The sequence below is a fragment of the Podarcis raffonei genome, chromosome 8, assembly GCF_027172205.1.
Source record: "Podarcis raffonei isolate rPodRaf1 chromosome 8, rPodRaf1.pri, whole genome shotgun sequence".
NCBI lineage: Eukaryota > Metazoa > Chordata > Lepidosauria > Squamata > Lacertidae > Podarcis > Podarcis raffonei.
Window position 1 is genome coordinate 70,562,818 of NC_070609.1, and position 15,419 is coordinate 70,578,236.

General features: G+C 37.8%; 1 protein-coding gene across 7 annotated transcripts in view; it reads right to left on the reverse strand.

The window, feature by feature from the left end:
- PRKCZ (protein kinase C zeta) overlaps nucleotides 1–15,419 on the reverse strand; it is a 106,426-nt gene that overhangs the window by 67,527 nt on the left and 23,480 nt on the right. For 6 of the 7 annotated variants that reach the window (XR_008331897.1, XM_053400676.1, XM_053400673.1 and 3 more), the window contains exons 4-5: nucleotides 12,821–12,910; nucleotides 11,837–11,887 (exon numbers count right to left, since the gene is read on the reverse strand). Coding sequence is in view for 6 of the 7 variants with exons in the window: in XM_053400676.1 (XP_053256651.1) it covers nucleotides 11,837–11,887; nucleotides 12,821–12,910 (141 nt within the window). In the remaining variant the exon portion in view is untranslated. Of the gene's footprint in view, nucleotides 1–923; nucleotides 1,040–11,836; nucleotides 11,888–12,820; nucleotides 12,911–15,419 lie in introns of those variants that run through there. The other variant, XM_053400675.1, reaches the window with a different exon arrangement.

Sequence of the window (15,419 nt, forward strand, 5' to 3'; positions counted from 1 at the left end):
CTACGTAACTGTTTACTTTTTACAAAAACGGTTGTACTACTCCCACACACACAATCTGTCTAGCCAATAAACCTCATTTCTTAGTACTGTAGTTGCAGTACAAAAGAAATGCTCTCTGCAAGCAAAGCTATGTCTTCAGAGTTGCCTCTATAGTCGCAGTCACTCTTTTCTTCACTGGGGGATGGGTCTTGTTCACGTGCTCTGAATAACCTAATCATTGCTGCTAATACAGCAACAAATAAAGGGAAAACCTGCCCGTATGCGTTGCACAATATTTACAGGCCACAAGCCGTTATTTCCTTCCATTTGAGATACCATGTACTACGTCCTTATAATATGTTGCACAGATAGAACAAAAATTCCCAAGGGAACATGCTGATTAAACACCAGAAAACCATTTAAGACCTATAATTTAATTTTCAACAACAATATACGGCAAATGGATCATAAGGAACAACAACCGGCTCCAATATACAAATACCAGTACCAAATATAAAATATATACCTGGCAAAAGAAGATTGTCTTTTTATGGCTGAAGACTCCTGTGAATAAATATGATTAGATTCCTTGATCAGATTCTGTGGCTCAATGACTTGAAAAGGACATTGGAGGGGGGGGGCTGCTATACAGTAAACAAGAGCAAAATGATTCTTCCCTTCTAGTCCTATGTTGAAAAATATCAAATAAAGCTCTAGCATACGTTAACATCAGCTACTGCACAAAATACAATTTGACCATTAAACATACTGATTTAGTCTGATGTAGCAATGCAGTACCATTCGACTTCTCCTCAGCATGACGACAGAATACACTAATTCATTTTAAGCTTTTTTTCAAATGTAACCAATTAAACCAAACACTAAACAAATCTGCGAAATAAAGAAAACAATACTCTCAAATAAACAGGCCCCAACTCACATACCGTCAGGTTTTTTGGGATACATTTCCTTCATTAATCTCTCTTAGCAGCAGCATCACTCACTCTGCATACTCCTCTGTCTGGTCTCTGTGCCCCCCCCCCCAAAAAAACCCGTCACCTGGCAAGAACACGTCTTTTCAGGGCAAATCCCCCCCACCCCCCACTATGTCTCAGAGCTCTTTCAGCCACATCCCAGTGCACGCAAGAGGCAGCGGCGAAATCTGTGTTAGTAGCAATTGTGGTTGCAGAGGAGGACTGTAGGCTAAGGCAGCTAGATAAGCAAAATGCTGACTTCTATTATCTATTGCACCACATGCACAGACATACTGCATCAATGGCTTCGGTTCACAACAATCACAGTAAAGGCACATAAAATCTACAGAAAAGAAATGCATTACTCACTGGGTTTTATTCTTTTGCTTCCTCAGCATGTAATTCTTTATGCTTTACAATGCAGCAGGCATGCAATGAGATTTCCCCTTGCCCTTATTTCACTGATGCTGCTGTGTGAATAGGACTACACACCCAGAAAGGGCGACAGGCAGAATCAGCCTGAACATTAAGAACAAATATTTAATGGAAGCCTGGTTATCCCTGTTCTCTCTCTTTCACATCTCTGCCTCATGTATCCAGGCACGGGTGGTACTGGCTCCCTTGGGAGGCTGTAGCTAGCAGCTGAGGCACAAACTAAAACATGGCATGGATGTCAAGGAGCCGATGACAGAAAGAACAAATATTCCTGTAATATTATGGACAGAGACTTTGCTAATAAATATACATTCACGAGGCCACAGCAAGCAGCTACAACAGAGGTATTGTTATGGTTCTCCATAGGCAAGGAATCAGAAGCCGAAAGCCAATTCAAAACTCAAAGTTGCCAGCCACAGTTTGTTTTTTAATAAATGATACTGCAGCCACATCAGGCTGCACTGTTTTTTTTAATCTCTTTTTATTGAGTTTCGAATATTTGACCAAAAGAAAGAACAAATCAACAATTTCATAAAAATATCCAAACAAATTACAAAATTAACACCATTTTTCTTAGTCTTCTCACTTAAATCTTTGTATCTTTAGTTATTTAAGTCTTTCCTCTGCACACCTATTGACCTCCTTCCCTCCCGATTTTGGGCTTCTTGATAACAATGCTTTCATTTACCTGCAGTTATTAATTATTAATGTTTTACACATCATAAGATCTATACCAAGCCAGCTGTAGTTTTAAGTTTCTATAATTTCCTTCAATGTATACCATGAATTTGTTCCAGTCGTCAATAAACTTTGTGTTTTTTTGGTTTCTAATTTTTTGTGTCAACTTCGCTAATTCAACAAATTCAAATAATTTTATTTGCCAATCTTTAATCGCTGGAGTGTTTGGGTTTTTCCAATTTTGAGCAATTAATATTCTAGCCGCAGCTGCGGCATACTGAAATAATGTCTTATCTTCTTTTTTGATTTCCTCTCCAATTATACCTAGTAAGAAGGCCTCTGGTCTTTTAGGGAAGGTGTATTTAAATATTTTTTTTAACTCATTGTAAATGAGTTCCCAAAATCTCTTCATTTCTTCACATGTCCACCACATGTGACAGAAATTGCCTTCTTTGGTTTTACACTTCCAGCAGGTCTTATTTGCTGTCTTATACAGTTTCGCTAATTTTGCCGGTGTTATATACCACCTGTACATCATCTTTTCTAAATTTTCTCTGAGTGTGACACATGCCGTAAATTTCATTCCATTCGTCCATAATTTCAGCCATTTATCATATTCTATGTTATATCCCATGTCCATTGCCCATTTTGTCATGACCTCTTTTACTTCTTCATCTTTGGTGTCCCATTCTAATAGTATGTTATACATTTTAGATAATAACTTGGTATTACCTTCAATTATTTCTATCTGGAATTTGGATTTTTTCTCATTTATCCCTACTTTTTTGTCTTCTTTCCACCTTGCATTTATTTGGTGGAATTGCAGCCAGCCTGTTAATTTGTTTTTCAACTCCTCATATGTTCTCATCTTCCATCCACTTTCCGATCATATCAGTAGGTCTTCGTAGGTCAATCTTTCTCCCTCCATATTTGTCTTTTTAATAGTTAAAATATCAATTGGTGATAGCCACCAAGGTGTTTTCCATTCTAAAAGTTTTTTTGTTATTCTCCCAGACTTCATATAGTGGTCCTCTTATAATATGGTTTGTGAAATCTTTATGTACTTCTCCTTTATTTTGCCACAAATAGGCATGCCAGCCGAACCTGTTGTTAAAGCCTTCTAAGTCTAATAGGTCGGTGTTTTTCAAAGTGATCCAATCTTTTAGCCAACACAGGCAGGAGGCCTCAAAATATAACTTCAAATTGGGTACCAAGAATCCCCCCCTTTCTCTCCGGTCTGTAAGCAGTTTAAATCTAATTCTTGGCCTTTTCCCGTTCCATATAAATTTCGAAAGGGTTCTTTGCCAATCTGTAAACATTTTGGAGCCTCTAATCACTGGTATGCTTTGAAATAGAAACAACATTCGTGGGAGAACATTCATTTTTATTGCTGCCATCCTTCCCGTCCACGATAATTTTACTCTGTTCCATGTGTCTAAATCTTTCTTTATTTCCTTCCATGTTGTAAGATAGTTCTCTTGTATTAAATTTATATTTTTTGTGGTCAACCAGATTCCCAGGTACTTTATTTTTTTTGCCACCTTAATTCCATTCTGAATTTCCAATTCTTCTTTTTCCTCTTTCTTCATATTTTTAGTCAGCATTTTTGTCTTTATTTTATTTAATTTAAAACCAGATAGCTTGCCAAATTCTTCTAACATCTCCAGAGCTTTGCTTACACTTTTTTGTGGATTTTCTAAGGATAACATCAAGTCATCTGCGTACGCTTTTAGTTTGTATTCTTTCCTTCCTATTTTAATCCCTCGGATCTCTGGTGTTACTCTTATTTTATTCATAATTACCTCTAATACCATAATGAATAAAAGCGGGGATAGAGGGCATCCCTGTCTTGTTCCTTTTTCGATTTTAAATGAATTTGTTAGGTTATTATTTATAATTAATTTAGCGGATTGAGTCGAATAGATAGCTTTTATTCCTTCCATGAACTCGCCCTCTATCCCTGCTTTCTCCATACTTTTTAATAGGAATTGCCAAGAGACATTGTCAAATGCCTTCTCGGCATCAATAAAAATCAGCGCCGCTGGTACTTCATTTTTGCATTCCAAATATTCAATATTATTTATGGTCTGCCTTATATTATCTTTAAGTAATCTATGTGGAAGAAATCCTGCTTGATCTTTGTGTATTAAATTTATGAGACATTTTTTAAGTCTGTTTGCCATCACATCTGCGAAAATTTTATAGTCGTTATTTAATAATGATATAGGCCTGTAGTTTTTAATATTTAATTTGTCCGTATCTGGTTTAGGGATCATCGTGATGTGGGCCTCTTTCCATGTCTCTGGTGCCTTTCCTCCTTTCAATATATTATTCATGATGTCACATAGCACTGGTGTTAGTTGGTTTTCTAATACTTTATAATATTTAGCTGACAATCCATCCGGTCCTGGGGATTTTCCTGGTTTCATTTTCCTTATCGCTTCTTGGATCTCTTCTGCTTTTATGGGGTTATTTAGTTGAGTTCTTTCTTCCTCTGTTATAGTTTTCCCGCAATAGTCTTCTAGGTATTTTTCTATTTGGTTTATCTCTTCATCTTCCTTTTTATAAAGCCCTTCGTAAAATTTGAGGAAATTTTCCATTATTTTTTTTGGGTCTTCTATCAGTTGTTCCCCAATTTGTGTCTTGTTTATCACATTTTGTTTTTGCCTTCTTCGAGGTTGCCAGGATAATAGTTTACCTGTTTTATTAGCTGACTCAAAATATTTTTGTTTCATTAACTTAAGTTTCCATTCAATTTCTTGACTAGTTAACATTGAGTACTGTGTTTGTAACCTTTTTATTATTTGTAGACTTTGTCTTTCGGATTTATTGTTAATTTTTTCTCATGTTCTCTTAACTGACTAAGAATTTCCTCTTTCTTTTGTTCTCTTACTTTCCTTTTATAACTATTTTGCTGAATAAAAAAACCTCTTAGGACCGCCTTACTGGCGTCCCAGACTGTGCCCAAACTTGTTTCTTTATTAAGATTCAGGCTGAAGTAGTCTTTTAATGCAGTTTTAGCTTTTTCAACCACATCTTCACTCTCCAACAGATATTCCCCCCCCCCTTTTTTTATTCGGAGAGGCCTATTGGTGTGGACTATATCAAACTGTGCATTAAATAGAATGAAAGTTTATGAGTCATAAAGGAGGGGAGAGCACATGTACAAATTCAACACTTCGTTCTGTTGCTGTTCTGTTAATGTTGTTAATACTGTTTTACAGATATGGATGCTGTCGTACTCTATGAATCCTATAATATGATTCTTGGTGTAACTGTGATGTTTAGCTTATTTTTTAGTTGTTTTGTTAATAGTGTTACATAGATGGTAATTGTTTTATTTAAGATTTGTGATTGTTTTACTGATGATTTGTAAAGTATTCTATATGATTTATGCTGTGATGTTCCATTATGTTATTTCAGATTCAATGCTCTTCAGCCACTTGCTGGCTTAATCCGATATTAAACTGTTATTAGAAGATCCAGAGGCTCAAAAATCCAAAAATTAAGTCCAATCTGTCCAAGAAAGGTGAATATCCAAATCTGGTCCCAAAAACAAACCAAAATCTCCAAACCCTTTAGGGTCCAGGGTAATCAAAAGGAGGAAGTAGACGATCAAATAGAAATATATATATGTGTGTGTGTCCCTTTGAGCTCGGTATATATAAAGTTCTCAACAGCTTAGGAGGAGGTAAGAGGAAACGTCAAAAATCTAAACTCTTTAAGGGTATTAGAGTCCAAAATAAAAGCTTCAGAAAGAAGAGACAGAAGTCTGTACTTTTACTTAATCCATTGCTCAAACAAAGGGGTAATGAGTAGAAGTTGTTATTTTGATTTAAGTCTTTTGCTTTATATCATCCTTTCTCTTCTCTCCTTCTGTCCCCTTATGCTTCTGTAACAGATTTCAAAGCTTTCAAGTATTTATCTCTTTTATAACCACTCTGTTCAGTTCTTTTTAACACTCTTCCCCCCCCCCCAAAAAAATACAAAGTCTTTAAGGGTCTTTTCGTTTCTCTTTGTGTTACTTAGTTACTTTCGCCTCACTTAAAATAATGCTGAGGACTTTCACTTTTCTGTTTCTACAGCGGGTGCAGAGTCACTTCCTTCCTTCCATCTTAAGATTATGTATCCTGCGCCATTTTCACTCCGAAAAACGGGTTGGATTCCTCAGATAAATCCTTTTACATCCAGATCTCACTTAGTGTATAATCCAGGTTTTTAGCTCAGAATTGTTCAAGAAACACTAAGGGTTTTGTTCTTAAAGTTACAGAGGTTTGTCGCTTTTTCAGTGGGAGCTAGAGGCATCGCTGCACGGGGTCCGCAGAGCTTACCATTCGCGTTTCTCAGTCCCGTTGTTCCCGAGTCCTTAAAAAAAACCCAAAAAAAACATCGGAACCACTCCAACGCTGCTGGATAGCTTGTCCCTCAAGGGTTCCCCCCTTGAGATTTTGGGGGTCGCAGTGCCGTTGATGTTAGGATATTTCCGTTCCACCTTAAAAGGGAGCAGGATGTTTGTGTCACAGCCTGCGTATTTCCTGTCTCACAGGATGTTTCTGTTGTCAGTTGCTTTCGTTTTTTTTCTTGTTGCCTGAGCAGCCGGAGCAGGCAGTCATGGTTTCTTTGTTCTGACCAACGCTGAATAAACTGTAAATATGCTCTCCTGCTGTGCATCTTTTGCTGTGTGAATTCTGCTGATAGAGTGTGCACCAGTCCAAGAATGTGGCAATGTTTTCTTGAGGCTTCGTGTCGCTGATTGCTGATATTGCCTGTCTACGGGAGATCGATGGATCGTCCGGCAGGAGCTTGGGGGCTCAGATGGACTTTATCTCCCTGGCAGTATCCCAACACTTGCGTTGTCCCCCAAGCCCCCGTGAAGCTCGGAAAAGCTCTCAGCGGCTTCTCCACGCTCCCTGCTGCTTGCGATCCCAAACCGGAAGCCTGCACTGTTACTCCTCCAACACCACAGAGCCCAGAGCCAGTTTCTTGGCAATAAAGTAGTAGATAAGGCTTCACTTGCTTTTTCCTACAGAGTGCCTCAACCACCTTTCATAATGTGGTTTTAACTATTTCCTAAATACTTAGCCCGGATAAATGCATCCTAGGCCCGAAGGCAAGTGGGTAACATTTGACATCCAAGAGAGATCATTTCATTTTACATCCATGAATCAATTAGCACATATGAACCTGCATTAAGGAGCTCCAGTACTCTACAACCTTACTCCACAGATCAGAATTCCAACTTGATCTGCATATGTATCAGTCCTGATTAAGGAAATTGCTGTTGTCACGCCCAGGACCTTTGATTAAGGATTAAAGATAGCATTTACACACACATGATAATTCAGACAAGGAGGTGAAGGGGTGGGAACACAAACAGGGTCACTATGAGTTCAGAGACTGAACAATGGTGAAATCCTATTTTATATCAGACTGTTGTGGTTTGCAGATGGGATTCTCATAAGAGTAGGAGGAAAGTCTGATTACATTATTAAATAAAATAAGCCTGAAATATTTATTTAAGCTTCTGAACAAAATATAGTTCAATATGTTTCAGGAACACAATTTAGAATGGCTGCTTGAAACAGATGCAAACTAGCCCTGTTGAATTAATAGTATACAAAGCTTTGCTAATAGGAAAATATAGTTATCACATCTTATTTTCAAATGGAACCAAAGCAAAAAGCCATCACTAACGTTTAAAAATCAGAGTAAGTGAAAAGCATTTAAGGAAACAACTACTGCTTTCATGTATACCAAAGTTTATGGCAACAAAAAATGTAAACAGGCAGGCTCACACTCAAAAAATAAGGCCAGAAATCAGGGTTCTGCTCACAAATCATGATAAAATACCTATTTTTTAATAACCTGATATAAAATATGTGGAGTCGTAAAGCAGAGGGGAGGGACAATTTGTCCAACTGCTCTCTATTCAACTCATTCCAGAAAGTCCATATTTTTGTACAATTGTAGAAAATTAGTCTGCACAAACAGATTGCTAATTTAAGCGGCAGCATATTTTGAGTGAACAAAGAATTACAATTTCTCACTTGTCCCTGAAAATAATTTTCCAGCATAGAAGTTTAAATATGGCTCACTATAAACACCAGACAGAAGAATGAGTGAGAATTTTAAAATCAATTAAACCAATGTTTATAAAAGATTTTTAAAGTTTCAACTTTATTTACATTGAGAAATTTATCAATATAAATATAGCAGATTCTTACTATATTATCTCTCATATAAAACTTTATTTTACAGTTGACTGTATAAAGACACTTAATATGCTGCTAATGACATTGACTGAAACCAGATAATTTATATACAAGCATTGCTCACACTTGAGCATAGTCCAAGTGTGCAGTACAGGCCACAGTTGTTTGAACAGTTAATAATTAATCCTAGCCAATACCATTTATTGGTTGGTAACCATCTTTAATGCTTAGTAATACAGGCAGCTCTCTCAGCACCATGTTTCCAGTAAGGTTCCATGCCTATAGAATATAGATAATATCTGCCTTCTCAACACAAATCCTCACCAACTGCATCCTACTAGGCTTTTCAAACAATTCAAGTGTGATTCAACCTGACCACTAACACAGCAGTAGCGTGCGCATTCTACATACCAGTGAAGAACTAGGTCAACCGAGTCTATACAGATCCATAATTTATAAATGTGCCTGTCAAATCAAGACCTCTATGAGTACTAAGCTAACTGTCTTTATTATTCATTTATTCAGAGTATTTATAAGCCGCTTTTCAGATCACAGCCTCACACAACAATGTACACAAAAGTACCTGCTGCCCTAATAAAAGTACCCATTTGAATAGTTATTCAATGAGGGAATTGAAGGGCTATATCCAAACTATGAAGCGTTAGGCTTTGGTCTAGGGGCCTTTTTAAAAGCCACTTTTCGTAATCATTAATATATGCAGAAATGTGTTTGTTTTCAACAGCTAGTACTATTTCATTTACCATAGCTGGAAGAGACTGGGACCTGTAAAGAAGCCCCAGAGAGATTTCATTTATTTCTGAGCTAAGTGGTCACAGGTTTCCAGGCATTACTACTACTATACTATACTACTACTATACCCACAGTACACCATCTGCACTGCAAGGACATAGTTCTGTTTCCCTGGCTATCCAAACTCCAGTTTATTTGTTAGCCTAAGACTCCATAAGGTGTGCCATGCATAAAGGGTATTTAAACAAAGGCTGAATGGAAAGTCTGGGGCATTTTAGTACAATATACGGACTATTAAGATCTTGGTTTATACACAAATTCACTGCAATCTTCTATCTCAGAATATATTAGCATGACCCTCAATGTTTAAAAGCATGCCAACCCTGTCTCTGTAACATTGTCATCCTCAGCCTTCAGTTTTCTGCTCAAATGCTGACTACCTATAAGCAAAAAGAAAATCGGATTTTACTAAGTGAACTAGCAGCCTCTTATTTCGGAGGACAAATTCAAGGACTGATAATCTACTTTTTATTATATGTTGAAATAGTCTTATCAGAAATGAGCACCATCAAGTTGCATGCTGACATGCTAAAAGGGTTGTGTGAATCGATCCTAGGTCTACCCTCATCAAGCAGAATGCATAATAGCAATGGTCAGTGAGGACACAGATTGAATCGGATCACCAAGCATTTCTCTGACACCAATTTCTAGTTTCACTCTATTAAGGTCATTGAAAACTGAGCAATCTTGCCACGATGCTTTGAAGATTTTCCTGTAACTAAATACCAGGGAATAAATCTTCCTTGTTCTCAGTTTATAAGAGACAACTAGAGTTTATTCAAGTAAATTCCAGGATGTGATTCTTTCAATACCCCAAACCTGTATGTGATTCTTTCCTTTCTAGCTTTGATTCACTACAGAGCAGGAACGGCACAACTACTTCCGTATACATATAAGGGGCTCTGAATATGTAATGCTTGAACGGCAGCCCTCCCCTCACACATAAGCTGTAGTCTGCTTTTGAAACTCAAGGGAATTAGGGGTTCTGCTGTTCAAATGCTGCTTTAGGCATGCCTAAGGACCTGGGCACATAAGGTACCTGTATGTTTTGTTAGATGGTCCATAAAAACTGCTCTGTTATAGGAACAGTAGATCTAGGACTAATTGCTTGCTTTCCAGAATTCTCCGTTATTATTAAAGTTGATTCCACAGAAGAGGGTTATAAACATATCTTGTAGCAGGAATAACCTCCAGGAGGAGGGAGGGAAGCTTCATAGAAGTTGAGCTCCACACACAAATACCCCTTTTAGTCCAGTTTACTAACACAAACACGTGGGCAGGCAGACTAATAAAAAATGTTAAGGAGATAGATTTTATTGAACCAACCTCAGCAGATGAATGAATAAAGGGATATCCAGACTTCTGAATACAAAAACTTTATTTCCTGCATTATATACCCCAGACATTTTACTGACCAGACCTGCTTAGCTTCCGCAAAGTGGTGGTCTCATGTACCTTCAGATAATATCCTGGGATCTTATAGACATGGCTTATTTTACCTGCCAAGGAAGACTTCAGTTACAGTGGTTGGTTCAATAAAATATATAGCGCTGCCTCAAATTGTGGCTTGGAGATGGCCTCTAATTGTGCCATTTTGTTTTTGTTTTTATGGGTAAACGCCGAAAGTAGCTCAAGGTTTTTAAAAACTACCACCCACTCCTGAACAGCAGGCCCTCCTCAACAATGCTGTATCACAAATGTTTTACAAATTTCTACTGATGTCATTTAGCAACAGGGTCTGCTCTTTTTAGAAGCACAAGTCCTAATCTCCCTCAGGCTCAAGGAATTAGTCATGTGCTTATTTGCATGTAGACTAAATGTTTACAAACTTTGGGATGCTATGTGCAATTTTCTTTGTACTTTAAAATATAGATATCATGCAACAATGTGACATGCAGACACCCCAAAATATGAACATTTAACATTATCTTCAGTAGTGTCTTCAGCAGTTTACACAAATTAATTGCAACTGTTTCCATGAGTTGACTATAGTTTGATAAAGTTGGTTGGATCCAGATCGTGAAACTAAGGTTTTACTGAAATCCATGAGACAAGTTGAACAGGCTTTAAGTCCCACTGATTTCAGTGGGAATGAAATGCAACTAATTTAGTCTGGATCCAACAAACTGCAGTATTTCTGCACCACAAGACCAATACTATACTGACCTCACTAGCCTTAACTGACACTTTCTGACACTTTCAGCATCTATTTGCATAAGACCACCCACACTTGGAAAAGTAAGGTACCCAAGGGCCTTGCATTAATGCATATATCTGAAACTCTGGCCCAACTTCTTCTCATAAAATACTGTTCTAATACTTTCACAACTTTAGAAGAAGAAGGATTAGTGCATAAAGAACTATCAGCTTAAATGCTGCTCAACTACTAAACAATTTTATGTAACAGGCAATAAATTTATCCTTTTCACCTATGCTGAAAGTATTACCACTTATTAATGTGATAATGAGTGAAATAAATTAAATACCTCCAAACACACTTCACAGTACATCACCAGCATTCTGAAGGACACAAACATGCTTTTCATAACAAAAATATTTTCAATGAAAAGATGGTATTTTATGTTGTTGTTGCTTAGTCGTTTAGTCGTGTCCAACTCTTCGTGACCCCATGGACCAGACCACGCCAGGCACTCCTGTCTTCAATATTTTATACTGTATTTTATACAGTATTTTATACTGTAATGCAAACACACACAAAAGAATGGACCACCACATTCAAGTACTTACGGTCTTCTCCTGGACATGGCATGCCTGGCTTTTCTGGAACACTGGGGAAAACTGCAATAAAACAAAAAGTATATATTATGTCTTAATGAATTACATTTTTATCCATTCACTGTTTTATCCAAAAACAATAATCATATATTACTTCCACAACTGAAGAACAGAAAGGCAGGGCAGTGTCTTAAAAATATATGGTTTAGGACAAAGCTGCAGACAACAGGGTTTCAAATGGCATAGATGATGATCCAGTCAGTACAGAAGGCAAAAAAAAAAAAAGGACTGTGGTGACTTAGGAAATGTTTGCAGAAGCAATAGGTGCTAAGAACTGATTTATAGGATGAAGAGTACTAGATAAAGAGAGTGCTCTTTGAGGAATACTTTAAAATAAAGAAGTACAAATGTAGAAGAGGGGAAAACTGAAACATGAGACTGATGAGCTTGCACATCAAAACAACATCAAGGCTGGCAGACACAGGCAACTGGGGATATTGGGGCCAATTCATATGAATTTCATAGTTTTTTATACACCACTGAGATATATTTTAATATATTAAGCAGTATGGAAATTAAATAATCAAATAATCAAATCAAATATATCTGCTGGACCCAATGCTATAGCTATACCAGCTATGTTTAGACAGGGTTATTTCAAGATGGAGAGCATTACATACACATATTGGATTTTTTTAAAAAAAATTGTACAGAAAGACATGTACATGCTTGGAGAGTGGTGAGAGATAAGATCATATATGGGAATAGAAAGATGCTGTGAGGGGATAGGATCAGATCCAGGACTAGAAAGATTTAAGCAGCAAAACTTGCATTACATAATCTTTCCAAAAGGAGACAGAAAAGAAGAGCACAGCCAGACTTTTTGTCGAAAGCTTCAAATAGTAAAACTGACTGCTAAGAGGATACCATACAAAAAGGTATGTAAAATTGCTGTTTAAAGTTAAACAGATTGTTTCAGGCAGCACCATCATTTACCATGAATAATGAGCCCTTCATCTCTATGCTGACAGTACAAACGGAATGCTTCTTCCAGTTCCATCTGAGATGATATGGTACATGGATCACCTACCGAAAGAAAATGAGAATGAGAACAAGGAGGAAAAAGTAACCAAATTTACATGGCTCTACAATTCATGGTTTTGGTTGAAATGTCAGGAGTGTAGGTTGGAATCTTTGATGCCAAACATAGATTAACTCAGTATCTCAGGAAACCAAGCAGCGACAACAAGTTCATGATTTTCCTGAAATAAGTTGATCCCTCTACAAAGGCAAGATTCAGAAAGGCCCATGCAAAGTACTTGCACATGCACTTGGCGGGTGTAGTCAAATGGTTTTTTTAAGAGTAGCTTCTCACACCTGAACTTCTCCAGATAATCTCCATCCCTTTTGGAAAGGGATGGGTCTACTTATGCACCTGGAATATCAGGTATAGTGCTTTGGTATTCTTGCCGTAGGCATCTTAGTTGCACAAAGTTTCCAGAAATCCACTTGCCATGGTGGTGCCCCTCCCAAATCTGGCAATAAGGATAAGGCTCAGAAGAGCTTCAACTCCTCCAAATATATGGATCATTAGAACAAATTACAAGATGTGGAGATGCAGAAGTTGAGCAAGTCACTCTGAAGGCTAAGACCAATTATCTGTGCTAAATGGAATCCTTGCTAGTTCCAGACTGAAAACAGAAGGGGAGAAGTCAGCTTTATCTGAAGGGAGAGAGACCCTCCTAAGTTCATAGTTCACAACGTTAGAAATGAAAGTGTTTGCTTAGTCTAAACTGTAACAGCAATAAAAGACTACAGAAAAAATGCATGAGGTGTGGGGGGGGGGGGAAATCCCACAGGGCAAAGCTGCATACTCTTCTCCCTTTGACATTATCCAGCTCCATCTAGCACTTTAAAACCTAACAACAGAGCAAGCATTTTGAAACATATATAAATAATATAAATAAAAAAGGCTGCATTACAAGGGGCAGGAGAACCCTTGTAAAGCAAATCCTCCATGTGTGCAAACTCTTCCTATGCATGTCTACTCAGAAGATAGTTCAGTAGAGCTTATTCACAGATAAGTGTGCATAGGATTCGTCTTCTTTGGTGATCGATCATTCAAAGTCAAGTAAGATTGTCTTCCATGAAAACAGTCTTAACAGTGAGTGTGTAAGTGACTGTGGAGGCCAATTCTGGATCCACACGTCCTTCCACAGTGGGGACATAGGTTTATGGGTGGGAGTTGATCACGGTGAGGGTTTGCCAAAGGTGCCTTCCTCTTAGCTTGTTTCTCCTTTTCACCCTGAGTTCATGCTTCTTCAAAGTCTGTAAAACCTTGGTAAAAGCTGTTCTCCAATTGGAGCCCTCGCAGGCCAGTGTTTCCCAGTTATTAGTGCTTATACCACATTTTTTAAAAGATTTGCCTTGAGAGCATCTTTAAACCTCTTTTGTTGGTATTTCACTTTCCATTCTTAAGTTGGGAATAGAGTAGTTGCTTTGGAAGACAATAATCAGACAACCAAACAACTTGACCAGTCCAATGAAGTTGATGTTGAAGAATCATTGCTTCGACACTTGTGATCTTTGCGTCTTCCAGTACACTGACATTAGTTCGCCTTTCTTCCCAAGTGACGCATAAAATTTTTCGGAGACACCACTGATAGAATCTTTCAAAGAGTTGGTGAGGAATCAATGCTTGTAGTTGGGAATAGGTGGAAGGAAGTGCTATAACTTGAATACATCAGGTCAATCCTCCCCCAAGACATTTACTCAATTTGTATTGCAATTTTTAAAACGCAGATAATATGATTACAATATTATGATGGGACTGGATTACACAGTGGGCTAAATACAAAATTATGGCTGGCTACCAAGATTAGTCAGAATGGTAACATTCAGGTGCCCATACTATGTAATAAGTCTGGAGGAAGGTTCAGGTAATTCCTGGATTTTCAAGAACAGGACCAGCTATTATGTATTCCTTCAGCCTAACAAGCATAGGCACAACCCAAAACCAGTATAGCTCCTTACAGAGGCTAATCTAATTGTATCTGATCCCCTCCCGCACACCATTTTAAGATTATAACTGAATACAGGAATTCAATACAATCAACAATTGAATAGTAACTAAAGATAACTTACACCAATCTTTCATTTTAAGTGAACCAAGGCCCTTTGCTTCAGAACTGCATGCTAAAACCAAGCTTTCCCCTGCCATTTCAGCAAGCAGGTCCAAGGAAAACTGCTTTGTGCTACCGGAGCAAGCCTCTGAAGGCACACTCACATCACCAAACAGCAAATCAATGGTTACAGCATTCCCCTTTGAACCACTGACAGGTTTCAGTCACCTGATGCCATTAGAGCAAGCAGGTGATTTGACAGGTGGGCAATCCCACCCACCTATCAAAGTTGGCCTGTGGAGGATAGAGGGATCCTGCCCACCAATATAAAATACCTGGCCTCAAGTGTTTGAGTTCTAACACACAACAGGAATACATTAAAATGCCTGTAACTGGTAATCAGGAAATACAAAAACAACTTTGCTCCATTAACTTAAGGTTTTGCTTCATTTTGACAAAGAATCATTATCACA